The sequence below is a fragment of the Zeus faber genome, assembly GCF_960531495.2.
Source record: "Zeus faber genome assembly, chromosome: 15".
NCBI classification, from domain to species: domain Eukaryota; kingdom Metazoa; phylum Chordata; class Actinopteri; order Zeiformes; family Zeidae; genus Zeus; species Zeus faber.
In genome coordinates, this window is record NC_137194.1 from 1683137 (window position 1) to 1707945 (window position 24809).

Below are 24809 nucleotides of genomic sequence, written 5' to 3' on the forward strand. Positions count from 1 at the left end.
ATGAAGGAGGAAAGGAGGAGTGAAGGATGCATGGATGAAGGAGGAAAGGAGGAGTGAAGGATGCATGGATGAAGGAGGAAAGGAGGAGTGAAGGATGCATGGATGAAGGAGGAAAGGAGGAGTGAAGGATGCATGGATGAAGGAGGAAAGGAGGAGTGAAGGATGCATGGATGAAGGAGGAAAGGAGGAGTGAAGGATGCATGGATGAAGGAGGAAAGGAGGAGTGAAGGATGCATGGATGAAGGAGGAAAGGAGGAGTGAAGGATGCATGGATGAAGGAGGAAAGGAGGAGTGAAGGATGCATGGATGAAGGAGGAAAGGAGGAGTGAAGGATGCATGGATGAAGGAGGAAAGGAGGAGTGAAGGATGCATGGATGAAGGAGGAAAGGAGGAGTGTAGTGTGTGTGCACCTTGCTCCTGGGCTTGGGGGCAGCAGCCAGGATCTGTTGGGGCTTGTTGGCGGCTGGACAGTCCAGAGGAACGTCCACGTTCTCTTTGGCTTTGAGCAGGTTGGAGACCGACTGACCTCCGGAGGCGGAGTCACTGGAAGCAGAGGGAAAACAAACGTGTTCCTTCACTTCCACGGCAAAATCCTAACAAGACTCCACTCCCAAGTCAGAACTCAGAAAACTCTGGAAAAGTGGGATCGTCCATTTAAGTGGGTACTTCGGGGTAGAGTTTGTGGAGATGACGCCCGTGGAGTTCACTTTGCGTGTTGTGTTTTTGATGCTGTGGAATTCACAAGTACACATTTACTGCAGCGTGTTTTCCCAAACAGGGGGAACGTAATAACCGACTCAGGAATGACAGGTTTATGACTGTCGCCCTCCTGCACCCCAAGATTCAAGATTCAAGATTCAAACGAGGGAGTGAGCGATTGAATCGAAACAGGAAAGCAACCGACCAATCACAGACAGGGGGCGGGGCCAAGTGTTGGCGAACAAGTGAATCATTTTAGTTTCCTTTCCTTTGTGGTTGAAAAGATCTGTTTCGCTGTTCTTCACCTCCCTCCCTCACCTCCTGATGAACAGGTTGCTGATGCAGCCCGTCAGGTTGCTGATGGTCTGGTCCGGCGTCCCCCCGAGGTAGAAGCTGACGGTTGCTGCCGGCAACGTGGAGGCGCGGCCACTGCCGCCGCCGCCGCCGCCGCCGCGCCCGCCATCGTTCCCCTTCTCCAGCGCGTCGTCCATGTAGAGACGCATCCTGCAGCGAGGGAGGAGAAATAGACGACAAGAAACAACTAATCAGTCATCCTCAAATACGCTGCTCCACCCTTTAAAGGGCGGAGGGTTGACGGAGGGAAGAAAATGACAATATTTACCCACAAGAAATATTTAACAGACAATCATTAACAAGTGAATATTATGACCAATATATCACAATATTATTAACTACGAAATCAATATATCGCAATATTATTAATTACGAAATCAATATATCGCAATATTATGACATTCTTCAAATCCCGGGTGAAATCTGGTGTCGTCATGGTGATATGGGTGCGATGATGAGGACGTATGTCCCGGCGCTGCAGTGACTTCCTGCCACGTACCCCTTGCTGTTGCTGTACAGCGCCACGTAGTGGCTGTTGTCATCGTTGTAGGTCTTCTGGGTGCGGATCTCGTTGTTCCCGGCTCTCACCACCAGGTGGCCTTTGTCCAGGAACACCTGGCAGATGCCGTCCTGCAGGGGGCGAGAGGGAGCCCATCTCAATATAATGATGATTGTAAGATAAAATGTGTCATGAGGATTAAACATATTGTCCATTATTTGACAGCTCACGTAGATTATGTTGAAAATAGATGTAAAAAGTTTGCTTGATATTTTCTTCTTTTATTTCATCTTCAATTATTTCCGTTGTGATTTTTTAGTACTTTTAGATGTGTGTACGTTGTTGTTGTTGTTGTTGTTGTTATGCTCGCACCCACCTGGGCCTGGTGGTACAACATGACGGCCGCCTTCTGCTCCGTCCTGAAGCCGAAGCCGGCGTAGAAGTTGCTCCTCAGACCGGGAACGTTGCTGGGTTCCCAGTACAGGAAGCTCTGGCCAGAGAAGTGGGCTTCACGGGCCACCTGGCGCACACGCACACACACAATTAAACACACACACACACACACAGCTCTTAACAGTGTGTGTGTTGTGTATCACTTCATCATGTTTCTAAATAAGGGTGTATCGCCCCCCCCCCCTCTCTGATTAACCCCACAGCTGAACACCAGAGGATGTATTCCTATCTCCTGGTTTGAGAGTGGAGAGGTGCATTGTGGGTACCAGCAGGTCGGCGGTGCAGCCGAAGCTGAGGCCAGAGCTCTTCATCCTCTTCAGGTCGATGTGGGAGTTCATGGCCTTGACGTTTCGGAAGCATCCCTTCAGAGAGCCCTGCCTGGAAAAGAGGGACTTCAACCTGGAGAGGGGAGGGTGATGGAGACCAAGTATTATTAACAGGCCTCCGGAGCTTGATTTTAGGGAATATACTTTTATATCTTAGTTTTATACCTATCTATAACTATACATCTATATTATCCACATGTAGCTTACATCACAGTCTTTAAATTACATTTATTTGTATTTTTAGAGCTTATTGTGTGTCATCACCGAACTTGAATCTTGAATATGTGATTATTATTTTTATTATTATTACTATTATAATATAAGTGTCCATATATTTCTGTGTATTAGGGAGTATCTGTATATACATATGTGTGTGTGTGTGTCATTTGTGTGTATGTAATGTGTGTGTATATAAGTGATTATTCTAATATTAGTATCTGTAATTGTATATCTCGTACTGGGGCGGCATGCTGTCCTCTGGTACTCCTCCCAGGTAGTATTTTCCGGTGAACTGGGGGATCTCCTCGGTGAACTGGTGGTTGTACAGCGTCTGCCGGGTGTTCCTCACGACCACGCGGTTCTGGTTCGAGCGCAGGATGATGATTTCCAGCTGGACAGGAAACAGGAAACAGCAGCGGACATTTTAAATCTGCGCAGTGTCAGTTTGCGACAGCAGGAACCGGGGACGGCTCGTCCGTCCAACTGCCGGACGGGCCGCTCCACTCTGGGCCGCCGAGCCCCCGCCCGCCCTGCCCAGGTGGTGTAAGGAAGGTCCTTTTGGGGTGTAGGCGTGGGGGCCCGAGTCGCCCTGATTGACGGTGTGAGGCCGGTCACGGCCCTTGTTGTGCCAGGGTGAGTCGGGGGGCTTGGGAATGCAGCCCAAAGCGGGTGGGGAACTCCATCTAAATACCGGCATGAGACGCATTGTGGACACGTACCGTGAGATTCAAGAGGTTTATTGGTCACATACATATACATACTTTCATACATATACATACTTTCATACATATACATACTTTCATACATATACATACTTTCATACATATACATACTTTCATACATATACATACTTTCATACATATACATACTTTCATACATATATGCAGTGGAATGTTAAAGGGAAAGCTGAAAAGAACTTTGAAGAGAGAGTTCAGCAGGTGGCAAACTGTTAAGAGGTAAACGGGTGGGGTCTGGTCCTTTGGGAGGGTGGAGCTTGAGCGCATTTGATAGTACTCGAAAGACGGAGAACTAAGCCTGGTCAGGACGCAGCCAGAGGAAACTCAGGACTCTAGACATTTTGATCTTACATTTCAAATAAAATGTCTGTCATCAGTCCAAAGAGTCTTTATTGATGATATTATTTGATAATCACTGGTGACTTTTAAACCTTGTGGTTCCTGATGATCACATCTCAAACTAGAAGGAGAAAATACTGAATTCTAATGACATGACTAGTAAAAACACTTGGTTACACTTTGAGATACACAGACAGACAGACAGACAGACAGACAGACAGACTCACAGATTTGTGGTCTGCGTCACTGATCTTCAGATAAGGAGACTCAGGATCTTTGGGCTGCGGCTCCACCAAACCACCACTGAAGTCGTAGAAGACCCTCAGTCGGCCCCGACGCACCGCCAGGCAGAGGAAGTGGTTCTGGGGGGAGGGGGGGAGGGGTTACAGATTATATTGTTATGTTGTGTGTTTGCACAGCCCTAGTTTATGTATTGGAGTAAGTACCAGAACATGACTTGTTCACCACCAAATCACTGCCCCCCTCCCTCTCTGAGCTGGAACACTCCTGGGTGACATCACTCCTGGGTGACATCACACTTGGCCAATCGCTCGCCCGGGGTCTCGTGGAGAGGAAGACTGTGCAGACCCTCAGGGCTCCTCCCTGGCTCCTCTGCTCTTCTCCTCGTACTAAATCCCTCGGTGGCGTCATCTCCTCCCACTGCTCTGCTGACGACACTCCTCTCTACCTCTACCCATACAGGTATCTATATCTAGATATATATCTATATATATATATCTACCTTTACTTTTAAAAAATAAAACAAAACTCCCTGACTACTCATGTTTCTTCTTCTCATAGAAGGTTGAGCTGTGTTTTGGACAAAAGTGTCCGATCAAGGACGTAACGTAAAAGTACATGGACCCGCTTACCGACTCTTCCCCACAAATCGACGTAACGGCTCCACCCGCAGATGAACGAACGAGTGAGTGAGTGAGTGAGTGAGTGAGTGAGTGAGTGAATGCGTGGCGGCCTCAGCGCCCCCTCACCCCGTTTTGCAGCATCAGCAGTATTCCGTTGTGCGACAGCAGTTTGACTTCCTGTTCGAAGCGCTGAATGCGCAACGTTTCCTCCTCGAAGACGACCTCGGCGTATCCTGTGCCGTCGAAATAGGCCGCGTCGTTCACCCACTGCTGCGTCAGCGCCGACTTCCCCCTGAAACCGTTGGATTTAGGAGTTTGGAGTTAATATTTATTATCGATGACCGTTTAGTCCAGTGATTCTCAAACCATGTCCACGTCAAGGACCCTCAGTTGGACCTGCATTAGACCACCGACCCTTTCCTTTGATCAGATTTGGTCTTTGGATCCAACTGGAGCAGCTTTCTGTGGTTGGATGTGTTTCAGTGTCTCCGCTCTGGTCCGGGAGCAGCGGCGGAACGACAACCCAAACAGTCGCTACCAGTGAAGTTGAACTTTTAATCCCCCCAGACACTGCTTGAAGGACCCCGGGTGGTCCCTGGACCCGAGGCTGAGAGCCACCGGTTCAGACGACGACGTCAACGATTTTGTTTACGACTGTAACTGGTAATCTATTTGTTTTGAGCAGTGCTATGCGAAGAAGTGTAAGACATTTATTAAAGTAAGGGTCCTTTGGGGCGTGGCGGGAAAGGACCCTTACAGCTCACGCTGCGTTTCATTGGAGTCGGAACTCGGAAAATTCAACCTTGTACTTGTAAAGTGTAAAGGAAAAGGCCCTTTATGTTGGAACTTCAGAGCCGGTCGCTCGCGCCCAAGGTCACCAAGGCGCCGGACCTGACGTCACAGCAACATGGCGGCGGGCACCGCTGACAGTGAACAACGTTCCCTTTGTACTGATTTCAAAACACGTCGACTGTCCTTTTCAACCGTCCTGTGGTTTCTATGTTATGTTCACACGTCACCACCGACTCCAATTACAGTCTGAGCTCCAATGGAAGGCACCACTTCCTGCTGCCTCTCCACCCGATGCGAGTTTCTGATCCACCTGCACCGGAGCGCGGGCAGCAGCCTTGACCAGAACAGAACTGGTGGAACAGATGATGAGGGAACGGAGCTCCAACAAAAATGTTCGAAATAGAAAGCGCAAAGAAATAGAAAGACGCTCACAATCAGAGGAAACCCCCCCGCTCATGTCCAGTAATGGTCAATGATGCCGTGGCGACCCAGAGCCGCAGCTCGCAGCTCACGTTCTAATAATAAAATAAAACAGTGCGCTCCGCCTCAATTAAATATGAGACATTTGAGAGTTTGTCCACTCGAGGGCAGTAGACTTTGTGAGTCCACTGACCTGGAGCAGGGTTTGTCCTCCGTGGTGTTGAGCTGGAAAACCTCCTCGAAGTTGTAGAGGCTGAGCACCTCCTCGTTGAGCGTCTCCAGCTCCATGCAGCCCTTGAAGTTGGGGAGGGCCAGCTGTGGGGGAGGCTGGAGGGGGGGCAACCGTCACATTGTTAAGCATCTAAACCGGTGGTCTTCCCCTAGGGGGTCCGCAGAGGCACAGCAGGGGGCCACCAATGATTTTTAAGCTCTGAGCTGTGTCTGCGACAGACTTGTCTTGCGCCAACTGAACTTGAATAAAAACACACGGCGCATTGATATTGAACAGCGTGTAAAACCCTATTTCAGATTTTATTTGTGAAAACAGAAAAGGCAAATTTCACTGTTTTTTCTACACATTTAAATCCAGGTCTAGATAATAAACTACAGTACTCAGAGAAGTCAAACCCGAAATTGGTTTATAATAAAAAGCCGAACCAGCATTTCAAAACCTATTCAGATTTGTGAAAACTTTATTCTATTTGTGAAAACACGAAAAATGTGAATTTCACTGTTTGTATTTTTTCCACACAAACCTGACTAATGGAAATAAATCAAAATCTAAAATAAAAACATACAGGAACCATAGGCATCATAACTAAGTATATAACCGGTCAATGAGGCATTATAACTATGTTATTATAGGCCAGGCTTAAAATGCAACACAACATTTCAAGAAAGAAGATTGAAGATGTTGTTTGGTGGGTTGAAGATCCCTGAACGCAGCGTGCATTCGAAGAAGAGGAAGAGGATGAGGAGGAAGTTGTGTCGCACACACTCCCCGGTACCTTGAAGGTGCTTGGGTATCCTCCCACGTAGAACACGGTGTCGTCGGCCAGCAGGTTGAGCAGCCCCTGGTCGCCGCCCGCCTCCATGTAGGCCTTGGTCACCTGCACGGCGCCCTCCGACGTCAGGCTGGCCATGGACATCTGGCCGTACTGCAGGATCCTGGGGACGAGCCGCCGCCAGTGCCGCGCACAATGAGGAGCAGGATTCTACGCTGCTGAGTGTGCGTGTGTGTATGTGTGTGTGTGTGTGTGTGTGTGTGTGTGTGTGTGTGTGTATGTGTGTGTGTGTGTGTGCACCACGGTGTCTGACCTCTCCAGCACCACATTGTTGAAGGTTCCTCCCGTCTTGACGTCTTCCTGCAGGAGAACGTCGGCCGTCTCTCCACCGACGTTAAAATACCAGCGCAGCTTCTTCCCCTCCAGCGCCATCCCCAGGAACTCTTTACTCGACTGCAACCACCAGAAGGATGTTCAATGGACGACAAGTACCACAAAGACACCATGATGGGCGAGAAGCACCGGGATCACCTTAATGGACAAAAGCCGAAAAGCTTGGGGGACCAACCGCCCTCAATAGTCCGAAAAACGAAAGCCCATTTGGCCGACGGCCAGTAATCCCCTAAACGGCATTGCTCTGAAAACACACACTGCTGGCGAGTGTCGGTCCAATGGCACATTTTTCAGTCTAGTGGGGTCCGGAACAACGGGACGTCGGAACCATACGTGGCACCGCAGGGGAAGGTGTATTAAAACATGACGTATATTCATGTTGTAGTCGTCTGATCATAAAACCGTCTCCCAGCCTTTTGTACCTTTAATATCCTTGAAAAACAAAACAAAAGCCTGGACTGAGCTCAAGGGCTTTTTAAGGACTTTCAAAGATTGAACCTTTAAACTTCCCTTTAAACCTGATGGTTAAAGGAGCTCGACCCAAACAAGCCCAAAGGAAAACCCAAACCCCCAAATTAAAGCTAAAAGCTGCTAAAAGCTGCTAAAAGCTTCTAGAAGCTGCTAGAAGCTGTCAAATGAAGCTGAAGTGCTGAGCAAAAGCAAACAAAAACAGAAGCAAACACAAGGAACAGGAGGCAGAGGCCGAGGCCGTGTCCTCCACCAGGGGCGCCGCTGCTTACGTCCTTGTTGCCGAGGTAGAAGATGAACTGCCGGGCGGCGGCGTCCTGGCGCCGGGCGCGGGCGTCCTTGGGCAGCGTGATGTGGAACTTGAGGGAGGTGTGCGCCGCCAGGTCGGCCACGTTGCTGGGGGTTCGAACCCGGATGCCCGACGTCCCGTTGAACTTCACAGGAACGCTCACCTGCAGGAGGGAGGGAGCGAGGGAGGGAGGGAGGAGGTAAGAAGGGAGCGAGGGAGGAGGTAAGAAGGGAGCGAGGGAGGGAGGGAGGAGGTAAGAAGGGAGCGAGGGAGGGAGGGAGGGAGGAGGTAAGAAGGGAGCGAGGGAGGGAGGGAGGAGGTAAGAAGGGAGCGAGGGAGGAGGTAAGAAGGGAGCGAGGGAGGGAGGGAGGGAGGAGGTAAGAAGGGAGCGAGGGAGGGAGGGAGGGAGGAGGTAAGAAGGGAGCGAGGGAGGAGGTAAGAAGGGAGCGAGGGAGGGAGGGAGGGAGGAGGTAAGATGGGAGCGAGGGAGGGAGGGAGGGAGGAGGTAAGAAGGGAGCGAGGGAGGGAGGGAGGAGGTAAGAAGGGAGCGAGGGAGGGAGGGAGGGAGGAGGTAAGAAGGGAGCGAGGGAGGGAGGGAGGAGGTAAGAAGGGAGCGAGGGAGGAGGTAAGAAGGGAGCGAGGGAGGGAGGGAGGAGGTAAGAAGGGAGCGAGGGAGGGAGGGAGGGAGGAGGTAAGAAGGGAGCGAGGGAGGGAGGAGGGTTCAGGTTCCAGATCCAGACTCTGAACTGGAGGCAGAGTCTCTTTGCTCTCAGTGACTCCACAGTCATTTAAATAGTTGTTAATGATCCATGTTGTATGTAATCATCTGTGTGTGTGTGATTTATTGTTCGTTGTATGTGTGTGTATGATTAATGTGTGTGTGTGTGTGTGTGTGTGTGTGTGTGTGTGTGTATGATTTATTGTTTGTTGTATGTGTGTGTGTGTGTGTGTGATTTATTGTTCGTTGTATGTGTGTGTATGATTAATGTGTGTGTGTGTGTGTGTGTGTGTGTGTGTGTGTGTGTGTGATTTATTGTTTGTTGTATGTGTGTGTGTGTGTGTGTGTGTGTGTGTGTATGATTTATTGTGTGTGTGTGTATGTGTGTGTGATTTATTGTTCGTTGTATGTGTGTGTGTGTATGATTTATTGTGTGTGTGTGTAAGATTTATTGTGTGTGTGTGTATGATTTATTGTGTGTGTGTGTATGTGTGTGTGATTTATTGTTCGTTGTATGTGTGTGTGTGTGTATGATTTATTGTGTGTGTGTGTATGATTTATTGTGTGTGTGTGTATGATTTATTGTGTGTGTGTGTATGTGTGTGTGATTTATTGTTTGTTGTATGTGTGTGTGTGTGTGTGTGTGTGTATGATTTATTGTGTGTGTGTGTATGTGTGTGTGATTTATTGTGTGTGTGTGTATGTGTGTGTGATTTATTGTTCGTTGTATGTGTGTGTGTGTGTATGATTTATTGTGTGTGTGTGTGTGTGTGTGTGTGTGTGTGTGGGCCTGCCTTGCTGGCTGCCTTGCGGGCCTGCTCGATGAGCTGCCTGATGCGGCTGATGTTCTCTGAGATGTTTGGCATCTGAGCCGAGTGATTCTGGAGCTTATCAAGCTTCTTCATCAGCAGAGGGATGGCCTCACTGAGCATGCTCACTGAGAGGGAGGGACATACTAGTTAGACAACTAGATATACCCGTTGTAGAACTAGTCATACTCGTTATACAACTACACATACTTGTTATAGAACTAGTCATACTAGTAATAGAATCATTTGTAATCCATGTAGCGTCTCAGTGTATTATGTTATAAGTAAGTATCACTGAAAAACTCCTTCAGAGTGGAATCTTGGTGAGCGTGTCGGGGTTATTCTGCTGATAACAACTGTCTGGCTGGATGTAGTCTCTCTGTGAAACACTGGTCTGGTACCGGTCTTGTTGGCCTCCATCAGTGCCTGGTTGATGTCCTCGTTGGTGGCGTTGGCGTCTCCGTAGTTCTGCTGCCACTGGTCCAACTGCTCCCGGATGGGATCCAGGGCGTGGTTCACCCTGGCGGCCGTGCTGTTGGCCTGCTCCGCCGCCCACTTGGTCTGGTCCAGCTCCTGGCTCAGGTCTGGACGGATGGAGGGGACATTCAGGGATGAACAGGGGGACGTCAACAGGCTGGTATGGGTCCTATGATCCTCTGTCTATATATTTTATTGACATTTTATACATAGTATACAATGGAAATGATATATCATACTATACTGTACAACCTCGTCAGTTCATAGAATAATTCATCATAATAGTTTATACACTGTATGCACATACCAATAACTGGCATTAGTGTATTCTGTAGATTTTTATATATTTAACTGCCTGGTCTGTATTTTTTGGACTGTTAAGCTTTTCATATTAGAAAATTAGAAATATTTCACTGAAGAAATTCAGTGTAATACAGAAATTAAATCTTAAAATTCCTCTTATTTTCTGTCACCAAGATAAACATGCATTGCTTAAATGAACTTTCTGTGAAATAAAAACTAAAATAAATAAATAAAATATGATACGATGACTCTCAAAAGTAAGATACTATTTACAATGAAAAATAAGTGCTTATTTTAGTTGACCAGTTTGACACTCTTCCTGGAGGGCGTGAGTGTGCTCACACGGGTGTCTGTTTGAGTGTGTACATGTGTGCGTCTGTGTAAGTGTACGTGTACATGTGTGTGTGTGTGTGTGTGTCTGTGTACCTGAGGTGAAGTTCATGTTGCCCTCCACTGTCTCCAGCTCTCTTTGCAGTCTTTCCTTCTTGTCGTTTGCTTCGTCCAGACGTCTCTGGGCGTCGCTGAGCTGCGGCTTCAGCTCTGAGGGGATCATGATGTTCAGTGTTTGGTGGACTGGCTGTTTCCATAGAATCCATCCATCCATCCATCCATCCATCCATCCATCCATCCATCCATCTATCTACTGTTTCTATCTATCTAAAGCGAAAAACACAAGGTTCTCCAAATCCGGATCAGTAACAATCTGCTTTGTGAGGAGGTGAGTTTGGGGCCAGCACTGCTGCACGCTTGTGTAAGTGTGTGTGCGTGTTGGTGTGTGTACCTGTGTTGAGCTCTTCCTCCAGCTTCTCAGCCTCGTCCAGGAGCTCCAGGCTGTGGTTCCTCAGGGAGTCTGCGACCAGAGCCAGGTCCTGGCGCTTCACACTCTGAGGGTCAACACATTTCATTACAGCTCTTTGTACAGCTTGTTTGCGTTTCTGTGTGTGTGTGTGTGTGTGTGTGTGTGTGTGTGTGTGTGTGTGTGTGTGTGTCGTGTACCTCCAGTGCGTCCGTGGCAGCCTTGTCGGCCATGTTGGCTGCTTTCTCCGCCTCCCGGACGCTGGTGATAATGTTGTTGTACGCCCGCGACGCATTCAGCGCTCGGCCGATGAAACCGTCCTCGTTGGTTCCAGAGATCAGACTGTCAAGAAGGAACACCGCAGGTCTTAGCTCAAACCAATAACCAACTAACTAAACGACCAACTAACCATCCAAGTAACTGAACAACTAACTAACCGACCTACTAACCAACCAAGTAACTAACTAACTAGCCAACCTGGTGAGGTTCATGGTTCTACCTGATGAGGTTGATGGTTCTACCTGGTGAGGATCATGGTTCTACCTGGTGAGGTTGATGGTTCTACCTGGTGAGGATGATGGTTCTACCTGGTGAGGTTGATGGTTCTACCTGGTGAGGATCATGGTTCTACCTGGTGAGGTTGATGGTTCTACCTGGTGAGGTTGATGGTTCTACCTGGTGAGGTTGATGGTTCTACCTGGTGAGGTTGATGGTTCTACCTGGTGAGGTTCATGGTTCTACCTGGTGAGGTTCATGGTTCTACCTGGTGAGGTTCATGGCCAGGGCGTCCAGCAGAGCTGCGTGCTCCTCAGCTTGTTCCACCAGGGGGATCTTGGACACCACAGGTGCAAAGTTCCGGACCTTCTCAGCCAGCGGCATCCGGGCTCCGTCCAGCTGGGCCGCCAGGCGCTCGTACTCCTGCAGCATCACAGGGAGTAAAACACTTAATTTGGCTGCAGGTTCAACATGGCCGCCAGTGATGGACACTGACTGAAGCAACAAGATCAACAAGTGGAAAGTGATTATCAGCCGTGTTGGATGTTCTCTTAGACCACCACCAGAAATGGATGGAGTTTGTGAGGCGTGTTACTCCGTGTGTGTGTGTGTGTGTGTGCACGGACCTCCTTGGACTCGTGCAGCATGGACAGCATGTCGTTGACCTGAGCGACGTTGTCCTCGGCCATCTGCAGCAGGTCCTCCACCTCCCTGGACTGAGACACCACCTCATCACGCTTCCTCTGGAGAGGGGGATGGAGGGAGGGAGATGAGAGAGAGTCAAGCACTTACTGGTCTAGTCATTATAAGAGCTTATTTTTGAAAGTGGATGTTTTCATTTTGAAACAATAATTAAATCAGCATTCCAGGCATAACACATTGGTATCGCATTGGAACTGCATCCTATTGTCTAGGTATTGGTATTGTATAGACATAGTATCACTGTTGGATCGAACCAACAGTAGGTATCGGTGTCTAGGTGTCATTTCATATCTAGGAATCATATACAGCTATCAGTATCGTATCTAGGTATCAGTACCTCGGAATTGTATCGGTATCAAGGTATCAGTATCTAGGTATTGTATCACTATCTAGGTATCGGTAGTATTAGTATCGTATACAGATATCATATACGGGTATCAGTATCGTATCTAGGTATCAGTATCGTATCTAGGTATCGGAATTGTATCTGGGTATCTAGGTATCAGTATCTAAAAATCGTATCCGTATGTAGGTATAGTACTGGTATGTAGGTATAGTACTGGTATGTAGGTATAGTACTGGTATGTAGGTATAGTACTGGTATGTAGGTATAGTACTGGTATGTAGGTATAGTACTGGTATGTAGGTATAGTACTGGTAAGTAGGTATAGTACTGGTAAGTAGGTATAGTACTGGTATGTAGGTATAGTACTGGTATGTAGGTATAGTACTGGTATGTAGGTATAGTACTGGTATGTAGGTATAGTACTGGTAAGTAGGTATAGTACTGGTATGTAGGTATAGTACTGGTATGTAGGTATAGTACTGGTAAGTAGGTATAGTACTGGTATGTAGGTATAGTACTGGTAAGTAGGTATAGTACTGGTATGTAGGTATAGTACTGGTATGTAGGTATAGTACTGGTAAGTAGGTATAGTACTGGTAAGTAGGTATAGTACTGGTATGTAGGTATAGTACTGGTATGTAGGTATAGTACTGGTAAGTAGGTATAGTACTGGTAAGTAGGTATAGTACTGGTAAGTAGGTATAGTACTGGTATGTAGGTATAGTACTGGTATGTAGGTATATTACTGGTAAGTAGGTATAGTACTGGTATGTAGGTATAGTACTGGTAAGTAGGTATAGTACTGGTATGTAGGTATAGTACTGGTAAGTAGGTATAGTACTGGTATGTAGGTATAGTACTGGTAAGTAGGTATAGTACTGGTATGTAGGTATAGTACTGGTAAGTAGGTATAGTACTGGTATGTAGGTATAGTACTGGTATGTAGGTATAGTACTGGTAAGTAGGTATAGTACTGGTATGTAGGTATAGTACTGGTAAGTAGGTATAGTACTGGTATGTAGGTATAGTACTGGTAAGTAGGTATAGTACTGGTATGTAGGTATAGTACTGGTAAGTAGGTATAGTACTGGTAAGTAGGTATAGTACTGGTATGTAGGTATAGTACTGGTAAGTAGGTATAGTACTGGTATGTAGGTATAGTACTGGTAAGTAGGTATAGTACTGGTATGTAGGTATAGTACTGGTAAGTAGGTATAGTACTGGTATGTAGGTATAGTACTGGTATGTAGGTATAGTACTGGTATGTAGGTATAGTACTGGTATGTAGGTATAGTACTGGTATGTAGGTATAGTACTGGTAAGTAGGTATAGTACTGGTAAGTAGGTATAGTACTGGTATGTAGGTATAGTACTGGTAAGTAGGTATAGTACTGGTATGTAGGTATAGTACTGGTATGTAGGTATAGTACTGGTAAGTAGGTATAGTACTGGTATGTAGGTATAGTACTGGTAAGTAGGTATAGTACTGGTAAGTAGGTATAGTACTGGTAAGTAGGTATAGTACTGGTATGTAGGTATAGTACTGGTATGTAGGTATAGTACTGGTAAGTAGGTATAGTACTGGTAAGTAGGTATAGTACTGGTATGTAGGTATAGTACTGGTATGTAGGTATAGTACTGGTATGTAGGTATAGTACTGGTAAGTAGGTATAGTACTGGTATGTAGGTATAGTACTGGTATGTAGGTATAGTACTGGTAAGTAGGTATAGTACTGGTATGTAGGTATAGTACTGGTAAGTAGGTATAGTACTGGTATGTAGGTATAGTACTGGTAAGTAGGTATAGTACTGGTATGTAGGTATAGTACTGGTAAGTAGGTATAGTACTGGTAAGTAGGTATAGTACTGGTATGTAGGTATAGTACTGGTAAGTAGGTATAGTACTGGTATGTAGGTATAGTACTGGTAAGTAGGTATAGTACTGGTATGTAGGTATAGTACTGGTAAGTAGGTATAGTACTGGTATGTAGGTATAGTACTGGTAAGTAGGTATAGTACTGGTATGTAGGTATAGTACTGGTAAGTAGGTATAGTACTGGTATGTAGGTATAGTACTGGTAAGTAGGTATAGTACTGGTATGTAGGTATAGTACTGGTATGTAGGTATAGTACTGGTATGTAGGTATAGTACTGGTAAGTAGGTATAGTACTGGTAAGTAGGTATAGTACTGGTATGTAGGTATAGTACTGGTATGTAGGTATAGTACTGGTAAGTAGGTATAGTACTGGTAAGTAGGTATAGTACTGGTAAGTAGGTATAGTACTGGTATGTAGGTATAGTACTGGTAAGTAGGTATAGTACTGGTATGTAGGTATAGTACTGGTATGTAGGTATAGTACTGGTATGTAGGTATAGTACTGGTAAGTAGGTATAGTACTGGTAAGTAGGTATAGTACTGGTATGTAGGTATAGTACTGGTATGTAGGTATAGTACTGGTATGTAGGTATAGTACTGGTAAGTAGGTATAGTACTGGTATGTAGGTATAGTACTGGTAAGTAGGTATAGTACTGGTAAGTAGGTATAGTACTGGTAAGTAGGTATAGTACTGGTATGTAGGTATAGTACTGGTAAGTAGGTATAGTACTGGTATGTAGGTATAGTACTGGTATGTAGGTATAGTACTGGTATGTAGGTATAGTACTGGTATGTAGGTATAGTACTGGTAAGTAGGTATAGTACTGGTAAGTAGGTATAGTACTGGTATGTAGGTATAGTACTGGTATGTAGGTATAGTACTGGTATGTAGGTATAGTACTGGTAAGTAGGTATAGTACTGGTATGTAGGTATAGTACTGGTAAGTAGGTATAGTACTGGTAAGTAGGTATAGTACTGGTAAGTAGGTATAGTACTGGTATGTAGGTATAGTACTGGTAAGTAGGTATAGTACTGGTATGTAGGTATAGTACTGGTAAGTAGGTATAGTACTGGTAAGTAGGTATAGTACTGGTAAGTAGGTATAGTACTGGTATGTAGGTATAGTACTGGTAAGTAGGTATAGTACTGGTAAGTAGGTATAGTACTGGTAAGTAGGTATAGTACTGGTATGTAGGTATAGTACTGGTATGTAGGTATAGTACTGGTATGTAGGTATAGTACTGGTAAGTAGGTATAGTACTGGTAAGTAGGTATAGTACTGGTATGTAGGTATAGTACTGGTAAGTAGGTATAGTACTGGTATGTAGGTATAGTACTGGTAAGTAGGTATAGTACTGGTAAGTAGGTATAGTACTGGTATGTAGGTATAGTACTGGTATGTAGGTATAGTACTGGTAAGTAGGTATAGTACTGGTATGTAGGTATAGTACTGGTATGTAGGTATAGTACTGGTAAGTAGGTATAGTACTGGTATGTAGGTATAGTACTGGTATGTAGGTATAGTACTGGTAAGTAGGTATAGTACTGGTATGTAGGTATAGTACTGGTAAGTAGGTATAGTACTGGTAAGTAGGTATAGTACTGGTATGTAGGTATAGTACTGGTATGTAGGTATAGTACTGGTAAGTAGGTATAGTACTGGTATGTAGGTATAGTACTGGTAAGTAGGTATAGTACTGGTATGTAGGTATAGTACTGGTAAGTAGGTATAGTACTGGTATGTAGGTATAGTACTGGTATGTAGGTATAGTACTGGTAAGTAGGTATAGTACTGGTATGTAGGTATAGTACTGGTATGTAGGTATAGTACTGGTATGTAGGTATAGTACTGGTAAGTAGGTATAGTACTGGTATGTAGGTATAGTACTGGTATGTAGGTATAGTACTGGTAAGTAGGTATAGTACTGGTATGTAGGTATAGTACTGGTAAGTAGGTATAGTACTGGTAAGTAGGTATAGTACTGGTATGTAGGTATAGTACTGGTATGTAGGTATAGTACTGGTAAGTAGGTATAGTACTGGTATGTAGGTATAGTACTGGTAAGTAGGTATAGTACTGGTAAGTAGGTATAGTACTGGTATGTAGGTATAGTACTGGTATGTAGGTATAGTACTGGTATGTAGGTATAGTACTGGTAAGTAGGTATAGTACTGGTATGTAGGTATAGTACTGGTATGTAGGTATAGTACTGGTATGTAGGTATAGTACTGGTAAGTAGGTATAGTACTGGTATGTAGGTATAGTACTGGTATGTAGGTATAGTACTGGTAAGTAGGTATAGTACTGGTAAGTAGGTATAGTACTGGTATGTAGGTATAGTACTGGTAAGTAGGTATAGTACTGGTATGTAGGTATAGTACTGGTATGTAGGTATAGTACTGGTAAGTAGGTATAGTACTGGTATGTAGGTATAGTACTGGTATGTAGGTATAGTACTGGTAAGTAGGTATAGTACTGGTATGTAGGTATAGTACTGGTATGTAGGTATAGTACTGGTATGTAGGTATAGTACTGGTAAGTAGGTATAGTACTGGTAAGTAGGTATAGTACTGGTATGTAGGTATAGTACTGGTATGTAGGTATAGTACTGGTAAGTAGGTATAGTACTGGTATGTAGGTATAGTACTGGTATGTAGGTATAGTACTGGTATGTAGGTATAGTACTGGTAAGTAGGTATAGTACTGGTAAGTAGGTATAGTACTGGTATGTAGGTATAGTACTGGTATGTAGGTATAGTACTGGTATGTAGGTATAGTACTGGTATGTAGGTATAGTACTGGTAAGTAGGTATAGTACTGGTAAGTAGGTATAGTACTGGTATGTAGGTATAGTACTGGTATGTAGGTATAGTACTGGTAAGTAGGTATAGTACTGGTATGTAGGTATAGTACTGGTATGTAGGTATAGTACTGGTATGTAGGTATAGTACTGGTATGTAGGTATAGTACTGGTAAGTAGGTATAGTACTGGTAAGTAGGTATAGTACTGGTATGTAGGTATAGTACTGGTAAGTAGGTATAGTACTGGTATGTAGGTATAGTACTGGTAAGTAGGTATAGTACTGGTATGTAGGTATAGTACTGGTAAGTAGGTATAGTACTGGTAAGTAGGTATAGTACTGGTAAGTAGGTATAGTACTGGTATGTAGGTATAGTACTGGTAAGTAGGTATAGTACTGGTATGTAGGTATAGTACTGGTATGTAGGTATAGTACTGGTAAGTAGGTATAGTACTGGTATGTAGGTATAGTACTGGTATGTAGGTATAGTACTGGTATGTAGGTATAGTACTGGTAAGTAGGTATAGTACTGGTATGTAGGTATAGTACTGGTATGTAGGTATAGTACTGGTATGTAGGTATAGTACTGGTAAGTAGGTATAGTACTGGTATGTAGGTATAGTACTGGTATGTAGGTATAGTACTGGTATGTAGGTATAGTACTGGTAAGTAGGTATAGTACTGGTATGTAGGTATAGTACTGGTATGTAGGTATAGTACTGGTATGTAGGTATAGTACTGGTAAGTAGGTATAGTACTGGTAAGTAGGTATAGTACTGGTAAGTAGGTATAGTACTGGTATGTAGGTATAGTACTGGTATGTAGGTATAGTACTGGTATGTAGGTATAGTACTGGTATGTAGGTATAGTACTGGTATGTAGGTATAGTACTGGTATGTAGGTATAGTACTGGTAAGTAGGTATAGTACTGGTAAGTAGGTATAGTACTGGTATGTAGGTATAGTACTGGTATGTAGGTATAGTACTGGTAAGTAGGTATAGTACTGGTATGTAGGTATAGTACTGGTATGTAGGTATAGTACTGGTAAGTAGGTATAGTACTGGTATGTAGGTATAGTACTGGTAAGTAGGTATAGTACTGGTATGTAGGTATAGTACTGGTAAGTAGGTATAGTACTGGTAAGTAGGTATAGTACTGGTATGTAGGTATAGTACTGGTAAGTAGGTATAGTACTGGTAAGTAGGTATAGTACTGGTAAGTAGGTGACAGACCTTGCTCTCCTCCAGCGCCTGCTGATTGGCTGTGTTGGTCTCTGCGGCGCTGGCTGTGCTGTTGACGGCCTCGTTCAGTGCGTCCCTCAGCTCCATCATGTCTGAGTGGAAGCGGGACAGACGCTCCCGCACCGACCGGGCCAGGTCCTCGTTGCCCGCCTGCCGGCCCAGCAGGTCCTGGGTCACCCGGTCCAGCACTGGACGGGGGGTGGAGCGGTGGAGGGGTGGAGCGGTGGAGGGGTGGAGGGGTGGAGGGAGGGTCAGTTAGTCGCATTACAATAAGTGATGTTTTGACTCTGAATCTTCATCCTCGTGTCCACGTCAGAAAGTGGGCGTGGTCAGTGGATTGCAGGCCACGCCCTCTTGACCACCGAAGCAACTCTTGAAATGCTCACGCTCTTCCGTCGCCATGGCAACGCAACTCTTCACTCCTCGTTACGCTTAAAAGCTGAGTGGGTGTGTCTCTGGGCAGTAAGTGGGCGGGGCCTAAGAAATCCCACCAATGGGGATCTTTTCATTATGGACTCTCAGGGTCGACGCTACGCGCTATCGTTCTGGTTATTGGTGATTCTTGGCTGAAACCATGGAAACGGCTGCTGCAAACCTTGATATTTCTCATTTTAGATTCCACCTGGTTCCCTAGTTTTGTTTTACAATATTGCAAAAAAATGAATGAAAAGAAGGCGGAAAAAAATGCCCAAATTATATTTTTTTGGCATTTTCTATGTTTTTTTTAAATTTTCTGTTAAAATAATTTACTTCCAAAATTTTAGAAACGTGATCTAGTTATGCAGAAAAGAAACTTTCTATTTAAAGTCAAAGTGCCTTGTTAGGTTTTACAGTTTGTGGTAGAAATGTACGTTTGCTAAAGAGAAAGACAGATAAACAGACAGACAGACAGAAGACAGACACACGGTTCTTCCTACGTTTCTCCGCCTCCATCTTCTCCTTCTCCGTCAGCCTCCTCTGGGCGGTGCAGCTCCTCAGCCTCATCTCCCGCATCATGGCCTCCACCTCCCTCATCTTCCTCCTCCTCTCCTCCTCGTCCTCCCCCAAATCGGTGTCGTTCAGCGAGGAGCGGTTGGAGGAGGCCACCAGGTCTGCCACCGTGAAACATGAAGCATGAAGCATCAGCACCACCCAACGGGTGCATGAGAGCTCACGTTCAAACATGAACACAACTTAATTCCATTCAGTCATTTCATTCAATTCCATTAAAAAAAGTCATTACATTTAAATAAATTCCATCCCATTCAATACAATTCCATTAAATTATTCCATGAAATTTAAATGAAGTCCAATTCAATTAAATAATTCCATGAAATAAATGTAATTAAATTAGATTCCATTTAGATGGATTCCATTACATTAAATGCAATTCCATGAAATGTCATTAAATGAAACTCAATACTTCCATGAAATTTTAATTAATTCCATTACATTCAATTAAATCAAATTAAATAATTGTATGAACTAAATTCCATAAAATGCAATTAAATGTAATTAAATCAAATTCCATGAAATTAATGAAATTGGATTTAACTGCAAAGTGATTCTAGATATTTTTTTTTTTTATTGAATTAACTTTGGTGACAGTTTATGTAAAGTGAATGAAATCAGTGTCCGGTTCTTTGATGATTTTTGATTTTGTCTTCCTCACGGTTGATCTCCATGGTGACGTTGCTGATGAAGGACAGCAGGTGCTGCGCCCTCTGCTGGGTGTTGCTGGTACTGTCCCCCAGGTTGTTGGCCTTGCCAGTTGTTGCTGCAACCTGAGGAAATATAAAAGCGATGCAACCATGAGGACAACCATGAGGACAACCATGAGGACAGTCATGAGGACAACCATGAGGACAACCATGAGGACAGTCATGAGGACAACCATGAGGACAACCATGAGGACAACCATGAGGACAGCCATGAGGACAGTCATGAGGACAACCATGAGGACAACCATGAGGACAACCATGAGGACAGTCATGAGGACAACCATGAGGACAACCATGAGGACAACCATGAGGACAGTCATGAGGACAACCATGAGGACAACCATGAGGACAACCATGAGGACAGTCATGAGGACAACCATGAGGACAACCATGAGGACAACCATGAGGACAGCCATGAGGACAACCATGAGGACAGTCATGAGGACAACCATGAGGACAGTCATGAGGACAGCCATGAGGACAACCATGAGGACAGTCATGAGGACAACCATGAGGACAACCATGAGGACAGCCATGAGGACAGCCATGAGGACAACCATGAGGACAACCATGAGGACAGTCATGAGGACAGCCATGAGGATAACCATGAGGACAACCATGAGGACAGTCATGAGGACAACCATGAGGACAGTCATGAGGACAACCATGAGGACAACCATGAGGACAACCATGAGGACAGCCATGAGGACAACCATGAGGACAACCATGAGGACAGTCATGAGGACAACCATGAGGACAACCATGAGGACAGCCATGAGGACAGCCATGAGGACAGCCATGAGGACAGTCATGAGGACAACCATGAGGACAGTCATGAGGACAGTCATGAGGACAACCATGAGGACAGTCATGAGGACAACCATGAGGACAACCATGAGGACAACCATGAGGACAGTCATGAGGACAGCCATGAGGACAACCATGAGGACAGTCATGAGGACAACCATGAGGACAGTCATGAGGACAACCATGAGGACAGTCATGAGGACAACCATGAGGACAACCATGAGGACAACCATGAGGACAACCATGAGGAAAGTCATGAGGACAACCATGAGGACAGTCATGAGGACAACCATGAGGACAACCATGAGGACAGTCATGAGGTCAACCATGAGGACAACCATGAGGACAACCATGAGGACAGTCATGAGGACAACCATGAGGACAACCATGAGGACAGTCATGAGGACAACCATGAGGACAGTCATGAGGACAGCCATGAGGACAGTCATGAGGACAACCATGAGGACAGTCATGAGGACAACCATGAGGACAACCATGAGGACAGCCATGAGGACAGTCATGAGGACAGCCATGAGGACAACCATGAGGACAACCATGAGGACAGTCATGAGGACAGCCATGAGGATAACCATGAGGACAACCATGAGGACAGTCATGAGGACAACCATGAGGACAGTCATGAGGACAACCATGAGGACAACCATGAGGACAACCATGAGGACAGCCATGAGGACAACCATGAGGACAACCATGAGGACAGTCATGAGGACAACCATGAGGACAACCATGAGGACAGCCATGAGGACAGCCATGAGGACAGTCATGAGGACAACCATGAGGACAACCATGAGGACAGTCATGAGGACAGTCATGAGGACAACCATGAGGACAGTCATGAGGACAACCATGAGGACAACCATGAGGACAACCATGAGGACAGTCATGAGGACAGCCATGAGGACAACCATGAGGACAGTCATGAGGACAACCATGAGGACAGTCATGAGGACAACCATGAGGACAGTCATGAGGACAACCATGAGGACAACCATGAGGACAGCCATGAGGACAACCATGAGGACAACCATGAGGAAAGTCATGAGGACAACCATGAGGACAGTCATGAGGACAACCATGAGGACAACCATGAGGACAGTCATGAGGTCAACCATGAGGACAACCATGAGGACAACCATGAGGACAGTCATGAGGACAACCATGAGGACAACCATGAGGACAGTCATGAGGACAACCATGAGGACAGTCATGAGGACAGCCATGAGGACAGTCATGAGGACAGCCATGAGGACAACCATGAGGACAGTCATGAGGACAACCATGAGGACAGTCATGAGGACAGTCATGAGGACAACCATGAGGACAGTCATGAGGACAACCATGAGGACAGTCATGAGGACAACCATGAGGACAACCATGAGGACAGTCATGAGGACAACCATGAGGACAACCATGAGGACAGTCATCAGGACAACCATGAGGACAGTCATCAGGACAACCATGAGGACAGTCATGAGGACAGCCATGAGGACAACCATGAGGACAACCATGAGGACAACCATGAGGACAGCCATGAGGACAACCATGAGGACAACCATGAGGACAGCCATGAGGACAGTCATGAGGACAACCATGAGGACAGTCATCAGGACAACCATGAGGACAGTCATGAGGACAGCCATGAGGACAACCATGAGGACAACCATGAGGACAGCCATGAGGACAGTCATGAGGACAACCATGAGGACAGTCATCAGGACAACCATGAGGACAGTCATGAGGACAGCCATGAGGACAACCATGAGGACAGCCATGAGGACAGCCATGAGGACAACCATGAGAACAACCATGAGGACAACCATGAGGACAGTCATGAGGACAACCATGAGGACAACCATGAGGACAGTCATGAGGACAACCATGAGGACAACCATGAGGACAGTCATGAGGACAACCATGAGGACAGTCATGAGGACAACCATGAGGACAACCATGAGGACAACCATGAGGACAACCATGAGGACAATGCTGCAGACAGATGAAAAACATCAGATTGACTGGAATGAATCAGGTTCAGTCATTGAAACTGATTTAACCCTGAGCTGAAAAAAAAGGAGGATTCTAGTGTGTGTGTGTGTGTGTGTGTATACGTGTGTGTGTATACGTGTGTGTATACGTGTGTGTGTGTGTGTGTGTGTATACGTGTGTATGTGTGTGTATACGTGTGTGTGTATACGTGTGTGTATACGTGTGTGTATACGTGTGTGTGTGTGTGTGTGTATACGTGTGTATACGTGTGTGTGTATACGTGTGTGTATACGTGTGTGTATACGTGTGTGTGTGTGTGTGTATACGTGTATGTGTGTGTATACGTGTGTGTGTGTGTGTGTGTGTATACGTGTATGTGTGTGTATACGTGTGTGTGTGTGTATACGTGTATGTGTGTGTATACGTGTGTGTGTGTGTGTGTGTGTATGTGTGTGTATACGTGTGTGTGTATACGTGTGTGTATACGTGTGTGTGTGTGTGTGTGTGTGTGTGTGTGTGTGTATACGTGTATGTGTGTGTATACGTGTGTGTGTGTGTGTGTGTGTATACGTGTGTGTGTATACGTGTGTGTATACGTGTGTGTGTGTGTGTGTGTGTGTGTGTGTATACGTGTATGTGTGTGTATACGTGTGTGTGTGTGTGTGTGTGTGTGTGTGTGTGTGTGTGTGTGTGTGTGTGTGTGTGTGTGTGTGTGTGTGTGTGTGTGTGTGTGTGTGTTCAAACCTTGTTCTCCAGGTCGGTGATGTCATCGCTGATGTTGATGACCTCCTTATCCAACATGTCCGCCCGGCTCCTGCTCTCTTCCAGGCTGCTGTTGTAGCTCTCCATCGCCCGCTGAAATTATGGGATAGATGAGGAGGAAGAGGAGGATGCAGGGTTACAAAATGGCCGCCGTTATTAACCGAATGAAGACATTTTGTGTTGCAGCCGCACTGCGCTGTTGAACAGGAGTCAAGTCATGTGTCAACCACAACTTCATAAAAGTCAATATATTTTTAATTTAAGGAAAATAAAAACTTCAACAAAAAACAAACGTATGTATATGTATCAAAATTAATGTTGACACCAGTTGCCACTCGTAGCACTGTGATAATACGTTGTCCAAGCCACATCAACTTTTTATTTTTCCATTTGAAGTAGAATTTCAAATTTCAAATATTTCAAAATTCGCCTCAATGTATTTTATTCATTATTATTATTATTATTATTACGTTCATGCGGTTTGAATATCGCCTTATCTTGTTCAAACAAGATAATAAGTCGTTACAACTACAAACTTTGTAATTTTAAATCAAATAAAAAAAAATGTAATGACAGAAATCACCAATTTGGACTTAGAATAATGTTCCGTCCATGTGTGTGTGTGTGTCCTCACAGAGATCTCCTCGATGCTCCTGTTGAGGCCGTGCAGCTGCGACCAAGCCACGGTGCTGGCGTTCAGCGAGCGCAGCTGAGCTGTGACGGAGCGGAACCGCTCAGTGAGGGCGTCCAGGTCCTCCAGCAGCACCACCACACAGCTGTCACAGGCTGCAACACACACACACAGAAACCCAAGGTGGACACATACATAATGTGTAACAAGGATTTTTTTTCATCATTTAAATATTAGATATATATTTTTACCATTTTTATTTATGATTGTGATGTTTCATAATTATTACAATTTAATTTCTAATCTCAATCTTTAATCAAATATCAACCCAAGAATGCATATGCTGGGCCACAAATGACTTGGCTCAACGTTCTTTTACACTTAAAAAAAAAAAAAAAAATCGACATAATAAATATATTTTTCATCCACAAAAAATAAAATGTGCAAATATTTTAAATTAATTCACATTTATTTTAAC

At 45.1% G+C, this 24809-nt stretch overlaps 1 protein-coding gene across 1 annotated transcript in view; it reads right to left on the reverse strand.

The window, feature by feature from the left end:
- The window catches only part of lama5 (laminin, alpha 5), a gene marked incomplete at its 5' end in the record, with an annotated part of 118944 nt that overhangs the window by 5183 nt on the left and 88952 nt on the right, over positions 1–24809 (reverse strand). The window contains 24 exons of the mRNA XM_080014483.1: positions 411–543; positions 1018–1203; positions 1553–1683; positions 1929–2072; positions 2272–2404; positions 2790–2941; positions 3854–3988; positions 4616–4781; positions 5895–6028; positions 6709–6868; positions 7019–7158; positions 7839–8018; positions 9368–9510; positions 9784–9966; positions 10589–10702; positions 10944–11046; positions 11159–11300; positions 11722–11876; positions 12080–12196; positions 18416–18612; positions 19342–19515; positions 20076–20187; positions 23683–23793; positions 24335–24486. Of these exons, the coding sequence (XP_079870609.1) occupies positions 411–543; positions 1018–1203; positions 1553–1683; positions 1929–2072; positions 2272–2404; positions 2790–2941; positions 3854–3988; positions 4616–4781; positions 5895–6028; positions 6709–6868; positions 7019–7158; positions 7839–8018; positions 9368–9510; positions 9784–9966; positions 10589–10702; positions 10944–11046; positions 11159–11300; positions 11722–11876; positions 12080–12196; positions 18416–18612; positions 19342–19515; positions 20076–20187; positions 23683–23793; positions 24335–24486 (3497 nt within the window). The remainder of the gene's footprint in view (positions 1–410; positions 544–1017; positions 1204–1552; positions 1684–1928; positions 2073–2271; positions 2405–2789; positions 2942–3853; positions 3989–4615; positions 4782–5894; positions 6029–6708; positions 6869–7018; positions 7159–7838; positions 8019–9367; positions 9511–9783; positions 9967–10588; positions 10703–10943; positions 11047–11158; positions 11301–11721; positions 11877–12079; positions 12197–18415; positions 18613–19341; positions 19516–20075; positions 20188–23682; positions 23794–24334; positions 24487–24809) is intronic.